At 47.1% G+C, this 22,452-nt stretch overlaps 1 protein-coding gene across 3 annotated transcripts in view; it reads left to right on the top strand.

Moving 5' to 3' along the window:
- Positions 1 to 214: 214 nt before the first annotated feature.
- Positions 215 to 22,452, top strand: part of LOC105464746 (doublesex- and mab-3-related transcription factor C1) — a 71,087-nt gene continuing 48,849 nt past the window's right edge. For 2 of the 3 annotated variants that reach the window (XM_071089228.1, XM_071089232.1), the window contains exon 1: positions 215 to 1,200. Coding sequence is in view for 1 of the 3 variants with exons in the window: in XM_071089229.1 (XP_070945330.1) it covers positions 1,140 to 1,200 (61 nt within the window). In the remaining 2 variants the exon portion in view is untranslated. The remainder of the gene's footprint in view (positions 1,201 to 22,452) is intronic. The other variant, XM_071089229.1, reaches the window with a different exon arrangement.

Genomic DNA, 22,452 nt, shown 5'->3' with positions numbered 1-22,452 from the left:
GACTCCGTAACAACAACAACAACAACAACAACAACAACAACAACAACAACGTGACCATTTTGTTATGTGTGAGGAGGCTGTGCTGGTTACTGTCTAGAAAGGTTAGGATGAAAGAAAGGAATGCTAAGTTGTACCACAAGATACAATAAGAGAACGCACTTGCTGGAGTGGAGGAGTCTTCTTGCTACTTATTTGCAGGCTTCCTAGCGGCTGACCTCAAAGCAGGAGTCCATTTAAGGTCCCCAAATCTCAGATGAGAGTTGAAATGGGAGCGCGCTCTGTAGAGAAAGGATGAGGCGCAGTGACATGGGAGTAAGAGAAGTAAGAAGAGGATGTCATTATGCGAATGGTGGTTTGGAAAGTCAGATTACAATTAACAATAACTTTCCAGACTGTGTAGGAGAGAAATAATACACAAGAGAACTGATGTTGTGCACCCCAGATCCACTGATCATAAAGAAAAGGAAACATATCTTCAGTTCTCCATGGAGGTCACTTGTTTCCCGGGTCCTTCCTCCACATCTCGATGACCACACGGTGCAAGCAATGTAGATACGATGTACGCTATAATAATGAAACGAACGCAAAGGAAAACTCACTAAGTGGTTACTCTAGGCCAGGCACTGAGCAAAGCAGCTTCAGGTAGATGATCTGAAGAGGAAGCTGCAGAGGCAGCCGCCGGACAGAAATGCCTACGCTCTTAGGGAGTATTCTCCACAGGAGAGAAGGAGGGATACGAAGATAATCCAGAATGATCGGATTCATCACAACAGGTAACAGTCATTAAGCGCTTCCACTGGGCCTGGCTTCTAGGCTTATGGTCTCTTTCAAGCCTCACATGAGCAGCCCCACCTCTGGGAGCAGCGCCCCCGCATCCCTCAGGCTCTAGCCTGCGGTACTGTTTTCTGCCAGAAGAGGCACTGCGGGGCGGCGCCCGCCCATTCCCACAGCTCCGGGAAGACCCGGGCGGCGGAGGCTTAGCCCCCTCCCCTCCCGCTTCCTCCTCTTCCTCCTGCCGGTCTGAGGGCGGCGGTCTCCAACTCAAGACCCTGGGTCTCCGGGTCTTCTCAGCAGCCGCCGCAGCAGCCGCGGCGACGTCACTGTCCTCGCGGCCTGGCACACAGCGCTCAGGCCGCCGAATGCCCGTGGACGCGCATCTCTTCCCAGAGTTCCTGCTTCCTGGGCCAGCCAAAGCCGCAGGTGAGAACGTCCGCGGTAGAGGTGACACCCAGGGCCTGCGGGTCTCAGAGGCCCGGTGGCCTCCTCCTCTCCTCCTTGCCTAAGAAACCCCCATGGGGGCGCCTGCAGCGGGGACAGCAAGTGCTCCCCGGAGCCCTGGGAGCACTTCTTCTGAGGCGTGGAGCCCCTGCTCAGGTGCTTCTGAAAGTTCCTTTGTAGACCCCAGAAACCCCTAGGCAACTGTCTGCCCCGCCCCGCGCCCCCGCCGCCCCCGCAGCCTCCCGCCCCCGCCCCCGCAGTACCCCGCGGGCCCCCAACATCCCCGATGCGCATGCCCAGGGGCCCTGTGAGCTAGAAAGTAGCTGAGCTGGTGCAGTACCTGCTGGTTAAGAACCGGAAGACGGTGGCGATCAAAAGGGCAGACATGCTGAAGTATGTCATCAAAAGGTACAGGAGCTTCCTCCCTGAGATTTTCAAGGAAGCCTCTGACCTCCCCGAGTTAGTCTTTGGGTTCTATCTGAAGGAACTTGATTCAGCAGAGCACTCCTATGTCTTTATGAGAAAAATCGATCCTGCCCTGGTTTGGGGCCTGACAGGCGACCAGGGCACACCAAAGACCCGGCTCCTGATGATTACTCTGGACTCCATCTTCATGCAGGCCAGCTGTGTCCCCGAGGAGGTGGTCTGGGAGGTGTTGAGGGTGTTGGAGGCACATTTCGTCTAAAAAGCATTTCGTCTTTGGGGAGTCCGTGAAGCTCATCACCAAAGCTAGTGTGCAGCAGAAGTACCTGGTGCACAAATAGGTGTCCCACAGTAATCCCACGCTCTAGGTATTCTTGTGGGGGCTCTCAAAGGAAACAAGACAGATGGAAGTCCCGAAGTTTGTGACCAAAGTGAAGGACACCCACCCCGGTTCCTTTCCGTGGCAGTAAATGAGGCATTGAGAGAAGAGGAGGAGATACCCCGTGCCCGAGATGGCAGCTGCCGTTGGTGACGTGACAAGTGGCAGTGTTAGTGCCAGTTCCAGTTCCAGGGCCTATGCCATGGCTGAAGCAAGCATCAGCACCAGCACCAATGCAAGTGCCAGTTGCCAGTGCCAGGGCTAGAGCCATGGCTGGAGCAATTATCAGTACCCGGGACAGTGCCAGGGTGGTTGCAATCTCAGGCTAGCGTCAGGGACTCCTCCTGCCAGCAGTGAAGGCTGAGGCTGAGTCTTCACTTTGTTTTGCTGTAGATAGTCAAAAGGGCCCCACAGCAGTGGGCGCTGGGGTCCTGACTTTTCGAGAGTCGAAGGGTAGAGTGGGGTTAGGGAGAACCTGCCGCCCATGGTATCTGTGTTCCAGTTCTATTTGTGTTTCTCAGTGATTTAGCTTTCAATTTGCATATTGCAAAGTTTTGTTTGCCTTAATTAACTTGTTTTATAATGACGATCAATTTACAGGAAGTAAACTGGTTAAAACTACATGATGGCAGAATTGTATCAAAGTTGAAACAAACGCCATCCTTAAGCATTTTTTCAAAATCCTTTGTTCCATAGACACTTGATTGAGTACTTAAGTTGAACATCTAGGTTTATGAATGACATTGGTCAAATGTTTTATTTTTCTCTGTTTCGGTTTTAGCAGGAGAGATTTGCTGTTTCATAAAAGAAATTGGGAGACTATCTCATTTTATGCCTGTAACTTATTATAGCATTGGAATAAGCTGTTCTTTGAAGGTTTGAGAGACTTTACCAGTACAATCCTTCCCCCCCTCCAAATATAAAAAGATAAAATAAAAAGCCGGTCAGTGTCTGTTGCACAAAATTACAACCGCTCTCTGCTTGTATTTGCCTAGTTCTCCAGAATGTAGGGAAAAATAAAAATTCAATGAATTAGACACCTTGCTCATCGACTCATTTATTCAACATACATTTACTGACTACCTACTATATGTGAGGCACTGTGCCGGGCGCTGCAGATACAGGAATGCACCAGACTCAGCCTCTGCCCCACATCTGAGAGTCTAGATGGGGCTGTCATGTAAGTAAATCAGCCAGATGTGGCAGTTTGATGTATTAATTGCTGGGATGAGGATAAGGACCAGGTGGTCTGGGAGCCTAGAGGTGAGACACTTAACCCTGGGTGGCGGATGTCTGGGAACAAGGAGGGCTACCCTGTAGTGAGATGCCATCTGAGATCTGAAGCACTGAAGGAGTAGTAAGTGCAGTGTGTCCCCAAGGCAGGGTATTGTGGGCGTCGGGAGCAATCCATGTTCTTCAGTGGAACTGGAAGGTTAGAATTTCGGGAGACTGGGGAGAGGATCTGGGGGTGGGGACCTGTACAGGAGCCATGATCCTCAGTTGGTGGACTTCATGGCTGAGAGATTAAAAAATAATAATAATAAAATACACGTGTAGTGGAAAGTGACTCTTTGGAAAGCAGCTGCTCTTGGCTCTTGGATGAGCCAGAGAAAAGACTCCACCTGTGGCATGCCTAGAAGCTGTCCTGGACTCTTGTCCCTGTGCAGTTTCCACAGTGCACACAGCAGGTGCTTTATATTCAGCATCCGTAAGGAGCGATGGGCAAGAGGGTAAGTGTTGCCCTCACCGGAGCTGATTCCCAGAAGCCACTGAGCAGATGTTCGCCCCTGAAGCCTGGGAGAGACAGAGCTCAGTGGGTTATATGACTACAGTTAGTTGTTGTTGTTTTAAGAAACAAAGGCCTAGATGTTAGAATGGATAAGTTACCCTGTTTATATCGAGGGAAAACTGTTTGTCGGGGTGAGAGAGAAGTCTAGACTAGCCTGGAGCGAAGCCAGGAAGAGCCTTGATGGCTCTAACCTGATTTGGGGGGCCCAGGAAGCTATGGAGGTTTCCTGAGCAGGGAAGGATCTGATGAAGGCCAAACCCTACCAAAATTACAGTGGCCAGCACCAGCGTGGTTTTCAAAGGACCAGTATTCTCCATGCCTTAGAATGGTCCTGGTGGGTATAGTGATCATAATAACTAGCCTAAAATTATCTTCAGTTCTTAGAGATTGACGTGCATGTTTTACATCCCTGCCCGTTGGCCTTGCACAGCCTTTTTGTGCCCTTCGTCACAAACACCGTGGGATCCTGGCACCAGTTCTCTCAGGGCCTACCCTAGGATATGTAGGATCCAGATAATATTACGTTGTAACCCCTCACTCGCATTCCTCTGCTGGCGTCAAGGAAAGGCTGGAGGTGGTGGTGGTGGTGGTGGGGTGGTGCAGCGGGGGTGGAGGTATCATAATATGAAAACATGCAATCTGAGGTGAATGGGGAAAGGGTTTTGGAAGGGCTCTGTCTTAGTTTGGGGTGGGGATAGTGGGAGCCGATTATGTGTACCTCAATCTGAGGCCTTTCCTCCAAATCCCAAGCCACCTGCTCTCCATTTGAAGCCAATAAACATTGTCAGGTATGAAGGGTGTATGCATTTGGGCAGGGAGAGATGATACTTTTTCTGCGTTGTTACACTGAATTGCCCTCCTCAAGGCCATAGCAAGATACCTGTGGAAAAAGCATTGTCTATAGGCCACAGTCCTAACAGGTACTTAGGAACAAGCAATGCTGTCCCATGACTGTAACCACATACATGAGCCCAGATACGTATATATGTCTTAAGCTCCTCTCCATCTCCAACAGCCAACCCTATCCCAACTAAATAATTTTCTCAAGAGGTGTAAAAAGATCTTGACCCATAAAACCACCAAACACTTCCAGATTTATTTCAGTCTTAATGAGAGAGAAGCAAGAGAGTGTGCCAGCAGGGAGGATGGGTCAGCCTCCTGTGGGAGTGGGTCCTCGAGAGTGTTGCTCTCCCCTGGGCATGCTGAGACACTAGAGCTGCCCAGCCTGCAAAGCCGAGAAGCCCACTCTGGGAGCACCAGTGGGACTCAGCTCCTCATTCAGAAAGTAAGCAGATCAAAGTAATTTGACGTGGGCCCTTATGAGGGCCTCCCACCCATTACTGTGTGTCTGAAAGGCCCGCCGTCTCTCCATTGACCTTGGTGATTGCTTGTGTTGCAATTTCTAACAGGTTAAAGGAAGAAGTATGCTGCAACCCCCTTTGCAGAATTCTCCTGCTGATACTATGTTGCAGCACATATCAAGGTCACCTTAGGAGGGCAAAAGAAAAAAGAATGAAGCCCTCCTCTTATGAAAACGAACAATGCGTAGTTGAAGACGAGGCCGTCTGTTGGAAGGGCTCTCTGTCTTGCGGTGGCGTAGGGGGGCCTGGGAACTCTTTGTCAGTATAGGGGTTAACGCCTTTTCTGAGATCCACAGATTCTTCCTCCACATGACCCTCCCACCTCTGCCCGTAAACACCGCCCAGTTTTCCTCAGCTATGAAGATGGTGTGCATTGCTAGGGGAAAGAGAGATGTTATTCCGTCCTCATTCCTGCATGTGAGATGTTAATCCGTCCTCATTCCTGCATGTAAGTGCCTCACCAGGGTCAGAGCCGCCAGCTGTGGAAAATTCATTGACTGGCCACAGCCCATTGCCACCAGGACCCAAGAACAAGCAGCGCTGCCTCGAGGAGGAGGGCGGACAGCCTAAGGAAGATGCTAGCTCTCTCCCTCTACAACCCCACCGCTGCCAAAGCTGACCACCCCCAGTTCACCCGACGTGTTGAAAGTTCCATCAAATGCCACAAAGCAAAAACAGTCAAGCGTGCCAGCATTTATTTCAGGTCCGGTGACTGGGACTCTGCGGCGAGTTAGGGGCATGGAGCATCAGAAGGGGCTTGGTCACCGTTCACGGCTCTGTGTCTGTGGCTTCGGTGGTCTCAGATTCTGAGTGTCTGGTATCCTCCCCTAGGGAGGAAAGCAGAGTGACAAGTAGACCCTTGGGAGCCTTGGGGATTTCTGGCTTGGCCTGAGGTTCTCTTGGTGGAAGAGGAAGGGGAGGCGGATGGGCTTGGTGGTGAGCATTGAGAGAGGCAGGGGTTGGCTCCGAAGGAGCTCTCGCCTGAAGCACTTGGTGAAACATGCCAGGGCTCTCTGGAACCGGCTCCTCCAAGACCCTCGCAGAAGAGCAGGTTCCCTGGGCAAGGCTGTGCCACTGGATGGGTCCTCCGTGGCATCAGACGCAGCCACCCATTCCTCAGCGTCTTTTTGTGGCCCTTTCACATTCTAAAAGCCAGAATAAATAGCCAGATCCTAACGGTCCCTCCCATCCCTGGCTTCCTTCACCCCATCCAATAACTGTTGTGTGCATCTCTGGCCCTCTTCCAGGGGCTGGGGATGCAGCAGTGACCTGCACAGACCAAAGCCCAGCCTCCTAGGGGACATTCCAGGACAATGGAGGGAAGCCAGACTCACCAGGTCAGCAGGTGGAAGGAAGGGAGTGAAGATCATGCTTCCGGGAGTGTGTGATGTGCCGGTAGGGACCAGCAGGACTTCATTGAAGACATCGGCGAAGCTCATCACTCTGCCGGGTGTAAAGAGGCCGAAGGCCTGCCCCCTCCACACCCCATTCAGCCCCTCTGCCCCTGCCTCATCGTCCCTCCCTCCTACAGCCTTGTGCTCCAGTAGGGGATACATTTTTGGTATGTCACATTCGGTCTGTTCCTGTGTTTCTTACTCCCACTCCTCCAATCTTTCTTTCCTTTGTTTCTTCCTCCTGGCCCTCCCAGCAGGCTCGAGTCACGTTTCTGCTTGCCGAGCAAAACAACCCCGAGGGTCCTCCTCGAGAGAGCATGATGTGTAGAGGTCTTCTACAGGTAGTTCATTGTATTTGGCAATGAATGATTCATTGCATGCCAAGGTCGCCCATGGTCCTAGTTTGCCATGAGTGGGACCATTCCAGGTTTAAAACTTAAAGGCCCCTGTCCTGGGAAAGCTCTCAGTCCCAGGGAAACTGGAACGGTTGGTCACCCTACTTCATTCATGTGGACACTATTGTCACATTACTGTGCACTGTTTTTCTCACATTTAATAGTTGAACCTTACAGATGAAATTGTAAGAGTGATCCTGATACATAAGACGTAGACATTTATGAGTAATCGATGTGTATTGAAGGCTCTTTATATCTTCATAGTGTGGAGGTAAATGCAGCATTGTGTGTTTGCCCCCAAATACATATCCACCAAAAGCCTATGATTGGACCTCAGCCATCACGTCTGCTCTTGGGGTGTCACCCCAGAGTTCTAGATGGACCCAGAATTGCAGAGAGACAAGGGCAGGGGAGGGAGCCGGGAAAGAGGTTAACATGACCGCAGATGCTGCAAATGGGATTCACACGAAGATGTCCTTGCCAACAGCCAGGCCATCGCTGGCTTTGTAAGGTAATGGGATGATCAACATTAGAGGTGTTGAAGCACAGCCTGAGCGGTCACTTGTACAGTATGCTGCAGAGAGGAGGGTTCAAATGGTTTCAGACAGCCCTGTGATTCATAGGATTCGTGTGCAAATCAGAGGTAAAGAGCCCTTAGCTTTCATGTAAAGACATAATTCCCCCTGATGTGTACAAAATCCTGTGAATTTCCAGGCAAGTGTTGTGAAATACTTAGAAATTCCTCCAAGAAGTGAGCAGGTCTCACTGTCTGTCCTATCTCCCCTTTCTCTCCTTCAATCTACCCCAGTTAGATTTTCTCCTACACCACTCCACTGAAACTTAGGAGTTAATTGAGCATGAAGCAAATGAACAAGTGCAAGTAGTGTTTCTTATAGTTGTATATGACTAGCTATGTGATTCGAATGAACAAACCAGCAAGTTGTGTTTAAATGCTTGATAAAAGCTGGGTTTAAATTGTTACCTTAAAAATGGATAGAAATGAAGACCCAAATAACTACACTGTCATCTCCCAGCACAACTTTCATTCTCATATAAAGAAAGTCGTTTTCTAAGTAGGAAGGTTGTTCCAAAGTGCTGGAAATTCCCAGGAAGAAAGGCCCAGATTTTGTGGAGCTTCCACCTGTCTCCTTGTAGACGCAGCCAACTGCCACCAGGTGGCAGAACAAGACGAGAAAAACTGCCCCACGCAGTCCCTGAGCCCCTTCTGAGGCAGTTTTTGGGTGAGTTTTCTCAGGGGCCGGAATCAGTCCTGGGGAACCATCCCAAGGATCTGACCTCTTAAGATATTCCAGGGTGCACCCAGGGCCTTGTCCAGGGTTTCTGACATCTATGATGACGCTTAAGGCGGTGACATCGATCAGCAGGGCCTCTGGGCTGGGAGACCCAATTCACCTCCTCCTTAGTAACCCTGGGATGTGGTAGTAGGTGGCTTTAGGCAGGATGCGGGGCCAGTTGTATCTGTCAGTGTGTCAAGGTAGTGACATCTGTGATTCTGCAGGGACATTTGGACAGCAGAGAATCAGAAACGCCAGAAAGTGAGGGTCTGCAACAAAAAACCTTGCCAACTGCTGTGGACTGAATTGCGTTCCCCCACTCTGCAATTAATACATTGAAGCCCTGACCGTGTATGGGACTGTATCTGGAGCTAGAGCCTTTAGGAGGCAATTAAGGTTAAATGAGGTCATAAGGGTGGAGCCCTGCTCCGACAGGATCAGTGTCCTTATGAGAAGAGACGCCACAGGGCTCATTGTACGTGTCATATCTCGAGGTAGTGACAACTGTGCTTCTGCAGGGACATTTGGGCAGCAGGGATGTCTCCTCTTCTCTGCACTGCATGCACCCAGGAAAGGCCATGTGACGTCTTAGCAAGGAGGAGGCAAACCATGAGGAGAGCCTTCAGCAGAAACCAAATCGGCTAGCACCTTGATCTTGGCCTTCCCAGCTGGCAGAACTGCGAGAAAATAAATGTCTGTTGTTTAAGTCACCCAGCCTGTGACATTTTGTTACGGCAGCCCGAGAAGACTAATATACCAACCTAGTGATTTTTCAAAGAAATGAGACCCGGGCTGGCCCAGGAGGCCAGGCTGCTCAGTCCCCGAAGCCTGATGGCGGGTGAGGTGGACAACCCTGTTGTCCCGCCCAGTAACATTTCCTTTTCTTTCTGAATCTCCTCTGAGAAAATAAGCTGCCTCTGTGCAACTGCCTTGAATGGACCCAGAGTTCTGCAAAGAGTCAGGGAGGGGCTATGAGTGATGGTGATAAGACCCGCCCCACACCACCCTGCAGATGGATGGGATTTATATCGAGAAAGGCTACCATGTCAGCCCCCAGCTTTATACCATGTCTCCCTCAGCTGAGATTAAACAAGTGTGTAGGGATTCAAGAAAAAGTTGATATTTTAAATTTGGAGTGGATGTTACAGGGAGTAGGGGTCAACTGGATTTTGCCAGCCCCGAGATTGAACTGGATAAATTACAGGTAAATTATATGTGTGAAAGCACTGGGTACGTGAGAGGATCTCAATACAATTTTGTTGACTTGCAAGCGAGTTTCGCAGAAGCTCCTGCAAGAGGGGAAGTGATTCTTATGATTACAAACAATAACAGTTTCTTTTTATTAAAGACCTAGTAAGTACAGGTATATCACCTGTTTACAATATTGTCTTATTTATGCAAATAATCCTTGTGTCCGAAAACAACACAGATAAAACGGTAGTCTCCCTTGTCCACCCCTCTCCGTCACCAACCCCTCAGTAATGGTTTAATATGTTTCCTCAAAAATTCCTCAATCAATGCATTTACATACACATACATGCACTAATAGAAACCTATGCTTGTCTTTTATGGGGCCATAAGATACATACTGGCTCATGATGCACGTATTGTGTGGCACTTGATTTTTGCATTTTACAGCAAGTCTGGGTGAACTTCTCCTGTCAGTTCATGGAGAACTGTCTCATCATTTTAAACTTCTACACAGTGTTCTAAGTGATATGCCATAATTCTTTAACTACTTTCACACACAACGACCTTCACATTTTTCCCCAGCTTTTAAAGTTCTCAAAAGTTTTTCCAATATCTTTGTTCGCAGAGGATGTGTTGCCCTAGAAGAGATACACAGAAATGGAATTCTGGCACAAAACCCTAGAAATATTTCAACACTGAGTAACCATTGATAAATGGATCCGAAAAGAGGTGGCAGCAATTTCTTCTCAGGAGCAGTGTAGGATAGTGTTCATTGTCCTTCACCGTCTCTCTTGATGTTATTTGTCCCTTGAAATATTTGCTAATCTGGTGGTTGATATATGAAAGGTTTTGAGACAAAGCCTTCCTTACAGAATCTGTGAAGGTCCAGGACTGGTCATGTCTGCAAGCCCATACTCAGATGTCGCCTCCAGTGGGCCGGTTGGGGAGAGGCCGAGAAAGGCACAACAGAGTACAACAGAGAGTGACAGGAGGAAGTTTCGGGGTCCATGAGGAGCTCAGACAGGACACCCACTCAGCCTTGGGGATGTTAATGGAGTCAGTGGAGGTTTCCCAGAGGATTAGATGCCTGAAATGTGTGAGGAAAGCATTCAGACAGGGAAAGGGAGAGGAGGAACAGCGCTTGAAGCACAAACACCAGGCCACTGAGGTGATTTTGGAAACTGCAAATAAGCTGACCCAGTTTCTATTCTGTGCACTTGTAGCAGTCAAGATTGGCTACCATGAAGCAGTGCCGGATTAGAAACGTGTGTCCCAGTGGAGACCCCGAGTTCCTCTGCTGCAGTTCTCTAGAATGAGGGTGCTCAACCAGGGGCTAGCCTGAGTTCCAAGGTCCAGGCCTTGAGGATCTTCTGGGTTGCGTCTAGGCCCTGGCCTAGAGTTTCTGAAGTCTGTCATGGGACATAAGATAGGGATATATGTGTGTGTGTGTGTGTGTGTGTGTGTGTGTGTGTGTGTGTGTGTGTAGTCTCCTAAGGACCTAGCCTGGGAGACTCTAGTCAGCTGCCCACCCATTCTGTAGCTCTGGGATATGAAAAGAAGCCATTTTAGGCAGGGTGAGATGCCAATGGTGTCATGCAGTATCTTAGGGGATAGTGAGGGTACCCTTAGAGGATACTGAAAATACTTGCATTAGGGCTCATGGGAGGCATAATAGCCCCCAGGGCACTTGCAACTAGGCAACTGGCTGACACAGCAGGTAGCTGTGAATGTAACAGTCCCCTAAGCCACAGGGTCACCAAATGTCTGAGAAGAACAAGAATTTGGAGATCATTTAGCCAAAGATTTCAGAATGTCAATAGGGCAATGGAAGCTCTGAAAGGTATAGCACCTTGCTCAACACAGAGAGAAAATGTATCACTATGGTGAAACAGTGAAGTGAGGGCACTGTGACTAACACTGACAGATGAAACCTGTCTTCCCCTGAACCTGAGAAGTTCTAGAAATCAACAGCCTGTGCAAATGGGTCATCACAGCAAACCGCCTGAGGAGGTTCATGGCAGCCAGGTCCCAATCAGCAGCAGTGTTGTGCTTCTGAGGATATAATGTGTGAGGGTGTTTTGGTGTGTGAATCAGCCTCTGATGGGTGGTGAACAGGGGGCTCCAGGCTGGCGTTCTCTCTCTCTCTCTCTCTCTCTCTCTCTCTCTCTCTCTCTCTCTCTCTCTCTCTCGTGTGTGTGTGTGTGTGTGTGTGTGTGTTCTAGAGGTGAGGTCCCCTTGTCACCAAGCCCTGCTCTATTAAATCCCACTATGACCACTTGGGTTTCGACTTCGACTGCTATTTTCCAAGTTATGGCCCCTCGTAACCCACCGGATTGGTTGGAGGGTGGTATCATTGCAGCCAAGGGTCCTCCCTCTGAGCCCAAGGGAAGGAGGGAACAAGGTGGCCTCAAATCTTGTCCCCTGGGCCTGAGCCTTTTAAGCTGCAGTGGTAGCTTCATCCATATGTGTGTCCCACACAGTCTCATATCCCTTGCCCTACCTATATTCAGCCAGCCCAGATTCATTTCTGGACTGGAGAAAAGGCCTCAGCACCTCCAGGAAGACAGCTCTGAGTCCAGACATTGAAAACATCTGGCCCCTGCTGAGCGGGAGGCTCTGGGCTCCAAGCTAGAGGAAATAAAAGGAATACTTCTCACCCTTATCCCAGATCGGAGAGTCCAGGCACAGCAAAGCTCTAGTGGACACATGCTCATTGATTCGTTTTCTTCAATAAAGATTTATTGGTGCTATGCCGTAGATAAAGCCCTGTGTCCAGGTACTGGCTGTTCCAGGACTAACAAGGCAGAGCTCATGCTCCAGAGATGAGAGCCCAGATGAGGACAGTTGTGCAAATTAACCTGCCAGAGGGGGCAGTCTAGCACGAGAAATACTATGATAGAGAAGGGTACACAGTATGTTTGTGTGTTAGTCAAATATTTCATCATATAGATAGGAAAATGGAAGCCCAGAAAGGTATAGCAACTTCCTCAAGGTAACACAGAGAGAAAATGTATTACTATGGTGAGACAGTCAAGTGAGGACACTGTGCTTGGGACTGGCCTAGTGGAGAGGAGACATGTTACCAAGGGAAAAAGGACGTGTTCTTTTTGAGGGTAGGAACATCAGAGATCAAAAGAACAAGTGAAAGGCTGAGCAAGGAAATGGTGGCTCCAGAGGAGAGCCATAATGCAAAGGCCCTGAGGCAGGGCAGAATTAACAGTCATTTTCGAGGGTCCTGAAGGCAAATTTTAGCCATACTGTGGAGGAAGACGAGGCTGTAGGAGAGGAACAGAGTTGAGATGTCCAGATGGAAAGTCTGAGGGATGAGAGACGATGTCCTGGATAGAAAGGGGCTCTTACAGAATCATCTCATTTGGATCTGGGTGGTATAGAAGGAAGCCTCCATTACTGGTCCAGGATGAGTCCTGGGCTCCCGTCCCTGTGCAGTTTTCTACAGTGCATACACTGGGCCTTCTAAACACACCAACTCTAAAGTGCAATGGTGAGGTCAGAGTGATGCCCACCCAAGCTGTCCCCTAGAAGCCAGTGATCAGATACCATCCTGTGTGGCTGGGGAAGCTGGCAAACAGTGCATAATGAGGACATTGATATGGGTTCATCTAGAATGAAACCAGGATGACATAAAGAAGGGCTGGGTTTCTAGTAGGGGTCAAATGAGTGCAAAGAGGCAGAGTTGTGGGGTTAAGATATTGGAATCAGGCATCGGTGAGAGGGGAAGGTAGAGAGAGAGAGAAAGTGAGGAGAGGGAGAGGAAGGGAGTGACAGAGGGAGAGAGGGAGGAAGGGATGAATGGGGGCAGGGAGGAAGAGAAGAATCTAGGGAGGGAGGGAGGAGAGCATTTGGTCCTTTGCATAAGGGATATGGCCTATGAGCTGCAGCCTGCTGGGGCTGCCTCCCTCACACCAGAATTTTTGGAAAAGTATCCACTCTGTTGGGCCTCTCTTCCTGGAGAACAGATGCTTTTGTCCTACTTGCTAGGAAGATATTTTTCCTGCACTGTTTTTGGGTTTTGGTTTTTGTTTCTTGGCACTGGAATGACCCGGAGTCACCCGGGAGCTCCCAAGAGGAGGATGCAGAGTCCCAGGTCAACTCTATTACTATTCATGTCTGCCACTTACTGAGGGCCTAAAACATATCACACACTCTCTCGTGTGGATTACTTAAGCCGGCACTTATCTTTCCAACGGTCCTGGAAGTTCAATGTCAGTCAAATTTTACAGAGCTCTAAACTGGGGCCGGAGACTTCAAGATACTTGTCCAAGGTCACACAGATATTTACTGAAAAAGCTGGGACTTGACCCCAGGTCTGACTAAAACATGGGTGCACCATGCACCACCCTGGCACCCAAGCTGGCACCCAAGAACCCCTCCCAGCCTTAATCGAGCCTTCTGTGTCTTGCACCCAGTCCCTAGCCCCCAGATATTCCTGCTGTCTTAATTGTTATTGACTACTGCATAGAAAAACTACCCCAAACCTTTCAAGTTAAAATGATAAGCAGTTTTTCTCTGAGAGTTCTGCAGATCAGGGATCCGGGTATGGCTTAACTGGATCCTCTACTTCCCAGTCTCTCACAAGGCTGCCAGCCCAGGGACAACAGTCTCATCTGTAGGCCTGACTGGGGAAGGGTCGACTTCCAAGCTCACTCATGTGGCTGTTGGCAGGATCTAGTTCCTCATCTGTAGGCTCAACTGGGGGAAAGACAGACTTCCAAGCTCACTCATGTGATTGTTGGCAGGATTTAGTGGGTCGCTGGCCTGAGGGCCTCAGTTCCTCTATGGCTGTTGGCCAGAGGCTTCCATCAGCTCCTCGCCAGCTGGCCTTCTCCATCTGGGCAAGCACGCATACAAGAAGAGCCTGAGGGAGAGAATGAATGCCAGCAGGTCAGAAGTCACAGTCCTGTTACAGCCTAAGCATGGAAATGACACACCATCACCTTTGCCAAATTTTGTTTGTTAGAAGCAAGTCACTAGGTCCAGCCCACCCTGAAGGGGAGGGAATCCCATAGGAGGAGCATGGGTGCCAGGAAGGGGGATCCTTGAAAGCCATTCTGGAAGGCTGCCCACCACACCTGCTCCTGCACCCACCTCAGTATAGTGAGTCCCTTTGGGTATCAACCGCCTTGACGGAGCAAATGGTTGATGGGCCACCTTCGACTGTGCTATGTGGCCTGCATCTATCTGATCCCACCTCTCTTCCAGCAGACCCAGGACTCGAGTCTGCCTGGCCTTGCCTTCCTCCCCATCCCTACCAGCTACTCCCCGCCACTGAGCCCGTGAGATGTCACAGCAGCTGAAAATGGACCTGCTCCCTGTGACTGAAGCACAAACCCATCACTTGGGTGGGACTGGGACCCAGGATGGTGCTCCAGGCCTCTCCTGGTAAAAGAGAGGTGAAGAGCTCAGCTCTCCCACTGAGACAGGGTGCACCTCAGGAGAACACGGGTGTAGGTGGGAGAGGCCTGGGTCCAGGGTTATCTGTGAAAGCTGCTGAGATGTTCTTGCTTTTGCCCTCTGGGTTGGGATTCTGGGTAGAATCCCCCCATGTTCTCCAGCAGGCATCACAGAAGCATCTCTAAAGCAATGCAGGAGCACCCATGCCAGAGAAGGAGCTGCTCTGAAGCTGCATGGAGACCCAGAGGTGTTCAGATGCCTAAGATTGGGGACCTACTCTAGGGAGGAGAGGAGTGAGTATAGATTGGGAATGATTTGTGTGTCTCCATAATGTATTTAACTCAAAAGCAGAGAGAGAGATGTGAAGCACATATAGCAAAGCATTTTTAAGTAGGGATGGTGACTGCTCTATTCTTCTCTCTGTTTTTCTGTAGGTTTGAAATATTTCAGTAGTACAATACTCTAAAAGTAGAAAACAGAAGAGAAGGTGGGGCTCTCAGGACCCCAACACTCCACATTTCCCCGACGAGTCTCAGAGCCAAATGTGTCAAGCTAGGGGGTGGCATGGTGAACTTGTGAGTTTCCTAGGAACCCAGTGGTTCCATTAGGCCATGGGGATCGGGACTGCAGGTGGCTGGACTCCCACGGCAGAACCTTAGCCAGGAGCAGAGCCATCCCAGAGAAGCCTGGGCTTTTTCTAGTTCTGGGAAGCATCCACCAGACTCAGCTCTTCCTACTGCTGCTATTTTCTTGCAATGTATATCAGGGGCAGCTGACAAAGAGACACGGTATCATAATAAGAGATAAACAACCTGAGGTGATGGATGAGGCCATGTGTTGGAGGGGCTCTCTCCAAGGTTGGGGTGGGGGTTGTTGTGCTCAAATTATAACTTAATGCCTCTGAAGCCTTTCCTGTGCATTCTACGACATCTTCTTTCCTTCTGACCTCACCTCCTTGTTCCTCAACCTACAGCCCTCCTCCCCGGCCCAAGGGTTATCACTCAGTCAGTGCACATCAGCCACCCTATATGAAGTGTTTGAAACCAGTAGCTGTTTACTGTCCATCAACCACTGTGCTATTGCAAAAGTGACTGGGGGACATGCAGTACTGCTCCAAGGCACAAGGACAGCAACCCATTTAGCTAGGTACCCTGTGCCTAACTCTCTCTCCACAACGACCCCCTTCCCTGCCACCTCCACCGAAAGAGGCAAACCATAAATCACAGGAGGTGGATCCTCATGTAGAGAGGGACATCAAATATAACACCAAAAGAGTCAAGTGTGCCAGTATTTATTTCAGGCCCACTGGGGTGAGCAGGGTCATGAAGCAGCAGAAGGGGCTCAGTCACCGTTCACGGCTCTGTGTCTGCAGCCCCCGTGGTCTCAGCTTCCAAGTGTCCGGTAACCTCCCCTAGGGAGGAAAACAGAGGGACAAGTGGACCCTTGGGAGCCCTGGGGATTGTGGCCTGGCCTGAGGTTCTCTTGGTGGGCTTGGCGGTGAGCAGTGAGAGAAGCAGGGGCTCTCACCTGAAGCACTTGGTGAAACATGCCAGGGCTCCCTGGATCCAGTTCCTCCAACACCCTCTCAGAAGAACAGGTTCCCTGGGCAAGCCTGTGCCACTGGATGGGTCCTCTATGCTGTTGGCAAAATAAACCAAGGGCATAGTGTCTTCAGCTGAGCCAGTCCTGTTCAGGAAAATAGGGAAAAATCATTCTAGCCAGCACTAACATTGCTTCCTTCATTCATCAGGTGTTCGCCGAGGGCCTGTTATCTGCACACCAGGATCAGTTGCAGGTACTGGGGATACAGCAACGAACTCTAGAAATCTAGATCCCAGCTCTCCTGGGGCTGACTATCTGCCACACTGGAGGGAAATCAGGCTCACCAGGTCCTTAAGAGTTTGCTCTTCCTTGAGAAGGCTACAAACTGGAACTGCCCACCTTGCAAAGTTGAGCGCACCAGTCTGGGGAATGCGGCTTTCTCCATACAGTCAGATCAGGACTCAGCAGCAGCAGGAATGCCAGTGAAGTTCATGTTTTCTGAGAAGTGCGATGTACATGTGGTGTCTGAAAGGATTTACTGTCAGAGGCCAGCAGAACTCTTCATTGTGCTGGGCCTCTGGTTCAAGGCCTGTCCCCTTGGTGAAAATCCATCCGCCTGTCCTTGGCCTGGATCTTCACCCTCTCCTCCTGTAGATGAGTACGCTCTTTTCAAGCAGTTGATACATTCTCATAAACTCCTTCAAGTGCTGAGCTGCCTCATTGACTAGTATCATCGCTTCCTTTTCCTCTCTCCCAAGTGTGCCTTGAACCCACTCTAATCAGCTTCCAGTCCCACAACGTGACTCTCACATAGATGATTAAATGACTAATTGCAAGTGATGTTTTCTGATTTTCACATTACTCTACTTATATAAGCCTAAAGACTAAAGGAAAGATCTATTTGTGCATCGTTATCTTTAAGGTTTACTGAAATTCAAACCGGGGTACTTGCCAATTATATTTTTCCCCTCACCAGCTCCATCTTCATGTCAAGAAACTCAGTGAGTAGACAACCCTGAAACTACTCCTAAATTCCCAGTGAGCAGAACCCCAGCATTGCTGGGGATCCACAATCAAACTCCAGGTTTCTCTTCTGTGCATTAGTGGAAGCCACCGTAGGGCGCTTGAGGGAAGCATGGATGTGGAAAACTGTGTCTCACAGAGCCCTGAGATTTTTAGCTGTAATTTTTGAGTCGGGCTGCTCAGTCAAGGCTCAGGCTCAGCCTACAGGAGCCTTCCAAGGTCCTGGCCTTGAGGATGCCCAAGGGTTTGTCAAGGGCTTGACAGAGCCCTTTTAGGACCCTGTGATGGGCCTTGAGACAGTGGCATCTGAGCCGCCAGGCCTCTGGTCTAGGAAGCATCAGTTTTCCCACCCTACTTCTAGTTAAGATTGGTGTCAGGAGGAAGAAAGAATTTGGGGATGCACCATAGGGTAAATATATTTAAACCGTTTAATCCCTGACAAATGGCACTCCAAATGTGGAGTGCACATTTGGTGCATAGCGTGAATCTGTGCCAATTCACACTACCAGCGTCAGAACCTCAGTATATGATACCCGATTGGTATCATTATAATTTTAAATGTTTCTCAAGTTGCAGTTTGAAAAGTGGAATCACATTGTTATCTTAATTCCATTATGACTTGTGATGTGGAGCTCCTCTTCCCTTCATAGTGGCCGTTTGTATTTCTATAAATGGCCTGCTCAGATTGTTCGTTAGCTTTTTTATTGTTGTTTGTTCTCCCATGCGTTTCTTGAGCTGTCTCATCAAAGCTCTCTGTATATTGCAAATATGATTATTTAGTCTGTTATAATTGAAGAAGATGTTTGCTCCCAGTCTCTCACTTCTGTTTGCATTTGATTTCCTGTGTCTTCTTGTATGGACACTTTTCATTTGGGGTGTTCATACAGGCTGCTTTATTCAGGCCTCGCCACAACCAGGTGAGGTTGTTAGTATTTACCTCAGTTTTCTTTTTGTTTGGTTGGTTTTCTTTACATTTAATGAATACTTATTGAGTTAGGTGTCAGAGATACTCTGCACACTGGGGACAGAATCACCATAGTTCCATGCGCCAAGATCACAATGAGGACTGGCGGCACAATAATGAGCTCTACCCTTACAGAGCTTTCCACCTGTAAGAGTTTCAGGTACACTCTTAAACTTTTTTTTTTCATTCACGATTTAAAAATGTATTACTTACAGATAATTGTACATATTTATGGGGTACCGTGTGATGTTTCCATCCCTGTATACATTGTATAATCATCAAGTCAGGGCAATTACCATATTCATCACTTTAAACATTTGTCATCTCTTTGCAGTGTTAACATTTAAAATCTTCTAGATTTAAAATCTTGAAGTATACACTACATTGGTATTTTCTATACTTGCTCTACTGTGTAATAGAACACCAGAACTCGTTCTTTACATCTAACCCGTAACTTTTTACCCTTTACCAACCCCTCCCATTGCCCCACACCCGCTTCCCTCCCCAGCTTCTGGTAACCACTATTCTAGTTTCTGCTTCCATGAAATCAACTTTTCAAGATTCCACACCTGAGTGAGGTCATGTGGTGTTTGTCTTTCTGTGCCTGGCTTATTTCACTTAACATAATGTCCTCCAGGTTCATCGATGTTGCCTCAAATGACAGGATTTCATTTGGTTTTATGGCTGGATAGTATTCCATTGTATATACAAGCCACACTTTTCTTTATCCATTCATCTGTAGATGGGCATTTAGGTTGATTCCATATCTTGGCTATTGTGAATAATGCTGCAACGAACACAGGAGTGCAGATGTCTCTTCAACGTGATGATTTCCTTTTCTTTCACTATATACCGAGTAATGAGATTGCTGAATCACACAGCAGTTCTATTTTTAATTTTTTGAGGAATCTTCACACTGTTTTCCATAATGACTGTAGTAATTTTCATTCCCACCAACAGTGCATAAGTGTTCCTCTTTCTCAACATCCTCTCCAGCATTTGTTACTTTTTGTCTTTTTGATAACAGCCATTCTAACTGGGGCGAAGTGATATCCTATTGTGGTTTAGATTTGTATTTCACTGATGATTGGTGATGTTGAGTGTTTTCATATATCCGTTAGCCATTTGCACATCTTCTTTTGAGAAAAGTCTATTCAGGCATTTTCCCCAATTTCTAATTGAATTATGATGAATTTTGCTATTGTTTGGGCTCCTTATATATTCTGGATATTAACCCCTTGTCAGACGTATAGTTTGAAAATACTATTTCTCTCTTTCTGTAAGCTGTCTCTGTACTCGACTGATCGTTTCTTTTGCTGTGCAGATGTTTTATAGTCTGATATAATCCTTTGGATCTATTTGTGCTTTTGTTGCCTATGCTTTCGAGGCCTTACTGAAAAAAAAAAAAAAAATCCTTGCCCAGTTCAATTTAGTGAAATGTTTCCCCTATGTTTTCTTCTAGAAGTTTCAGAGTTTCAGGTCTGACATTGCAGTCTTTAAGCCATTTTGATTTGACTTTTGTATATGGTGAGAGATAGGGGTCTGGTTTCTTTCTTCTGATTGTGAACATACAGTTTGTCCAGAACCATCCATTGAGGAGACTGTCCTATCCTCCATGTATGTTCTTGGCTCCCATGTAGAAAATCAGTTGGCTGCTAATGCGTGGATTTATATCTGGATTCCCTGTAACGTTTTATTGGTCTATGTATCTGATTTTATGTCAGTGTCCTGTTGTATTGGTTGCTTTTGTGTATTTCGAGGTCAGGTAGTGTGTTGTCTCCAGCTTTGTTCTTCCTGCTTGTGACTGGTTTGGCTATGAGCATCTTTTGTGGCTCCATACAAATCTAGGATTTTTTTTTTCTGTCTAGACTGTCATTGGTATTTTGACGGGGATGTCAAATGTTGAACATGGAGATCACTTTGGTTACTACGGACATTGTAACAATATTAATTCGTGCATGAATATGGGATCTCTTTCCATATATTTTTGTCCTCTTCAATTTCTTTTATCAGTGTTCTACAGTTTTCACTGTAGAGATCTTTCATCTCCTTGCTTAAGTTTATTGCTAGGGATTTTATTTTATTTTAGTTTTTTGTAGCTATTGTAAATGGAATTACTTTCTTGATTTCTTTTTCGGATAGTTTGCTATTGGCAAACAGACATGCTACTGATTCCTGTATGCTGATTTTATATTCTGCAACTTTACCAGATTCACTTATGAGTTCTGATAGTTACCTGGTGGAGTCTTTAGGGTTTTCCCTGTATAAGACCATGTCATCTGCAAACAGGAACAATTTGACTTCCTGCTTTCTGGTTGGATGCTGATATGCTTTGGCTGTGTCCCCACCCAAATCTCATCCTGAATTGTTGCTCCCGTAATTGCCACGTGTTGTGGGAGGGACCTGGTGGGAGATAATAAAATCTTGGGGGCGGTTTCCCCCATACTGTTCTCGTGGTAGTGAATAAGTCTCATGAGATCTGATGGTTTCATAAGGTGTTTCCCTGTTCGTTCAGCTCTCATTTTCTCTCTTGCCTGACGACGTGTATGATGTGCCTTTTGCCTTCCATCGTGATTGTGAGGACTCCCTAGTCATGTGCAACTGATAGTCCATTAAGCCCCTTTTAAAAAATTAAATTAACCAGTCTCGGGTATGTCTTTATCAACAGTGTGAAAACAGACTAATACAGGTGCTCTTTATTTCTTCCTCTTGCCTAATTGGTCTGGCTAGAACTTCCAACACTAAGTTGAATTTAAGTAGTGAAAGTCAGCATTCTTTTCTTTCTGAGAGAAAAAGCTTCCAACTTTTTCCTATTCAGTATGATATTAGCTTTGGGTTTATCATATGTGGCCTTTATTTTGTTGAGGTATGTTCCTTTTATGCCCACTTTGCTGGGAGTTTCTATCACGAAGGGATGTTGAAATTTTTGAATGCTTCTCAGCATCTCTTGAAATGAGTGTATGGATTTTGTCCTTTGTTCTATTGATGTGAGGCATCACTTTTATTACTTTGCACATATATTGAACCAACCTTGCATCCCTGGTATGAATCCCACTTGGTCATGATGGAAGATATTTTTAATGTGTTGCTAGTGTTTGGTTGAGGGTTTTCGCATCCATGCTTATTAGGGATATTGGTCTTTAGCTTTCTTGTTTTGTAATGTCCTCGTCTGGCTTTGGAATTACAGTAATGCTGGCCTCATAAAATGTTTTTGAAAGTATTCCCTCCTCTTCATTTTTTTTTTGTTGTTTTTAGCCTTTGAGAAGAATTGGTACCAGTTCTTTACATGCTTGGTAGAATTCACCAGCTAATCCATTAGGTCCTGGACTTTTCTTTGATGGGAGAGTGTTTACTCCTGCTTCAATGTTATTATTCCTTATTGTTCCTGTTCAGGTTTTCTATTTCTTTGTGATGCAATCTTGATAGCTTGTATGTGTTCAGAAACTTACTTCTTTCTTCTAGATTTTGAATTTCTTGGCAGATGGTTGTTCATGATAGTCTCTTATCATCATTTCCACCGCTGTTGTGCCAGTTGTAATGTTTCCTTTTTTTATCTCTATTTTTATTTGAGTCTTCTCTCTGTTTTCCTAAGTTAGTCTAGCTAAAGATTTGCCAATTTCTTTATCTTTTAAAAAGCTAACTCTTTGTTTTTTGATTTTTAAGTTGTTTTAAAAAAATCTCTATTTTGTTTATTTCTGCCCTGATCTTTGTTATTTCTTTTCTTCTGCTAACTTTGGGTTTTTTTGTTCTTTTTCTAGTTCCTTGGGGCATAATATTAGGTTGTTTATTTGAGATATTTCCACTCCTGTTACACAGGCATTTATGTTATAAACTTTCCTCTTAGAACTGCATTTCCTGTATGTATTCTGTGGCTTTTGGATGGAATGATCTGTAAATATATGTTAGGTCCATGGGGTCTAGAGTGCAGTTTAATGGCAACATTTCTTTGTTAATTTTCTGTTTGGATGATCTGTCCACTGCTGAAAGTGGGGTATTAAAGTCCCTCACGATTATTGTATCATGGTCAATCTCTCCTTTTAGGTCTTTTAATATTTACTTTACATAT

This window comes from Macaca nemestrina, chromosome X, assembly GCF_043159975.1.
Source record: "Macaca nemestrina isolate mMacNem1 chromosome X, mMacNem.hap1, whole genome shotgun sequence".
Taxonomy (NCBI): domain Eukaryota; kingdom Metazoa; phylum Chordata; class Mammalia; order Primates; family Cercopithecidae; genus Macaca; species Macaca nemestrina.
Note: the sequence above shows the minus strand (reverse complement) of the source record. Positions and strands in the feature narration are given on the sequence as shown.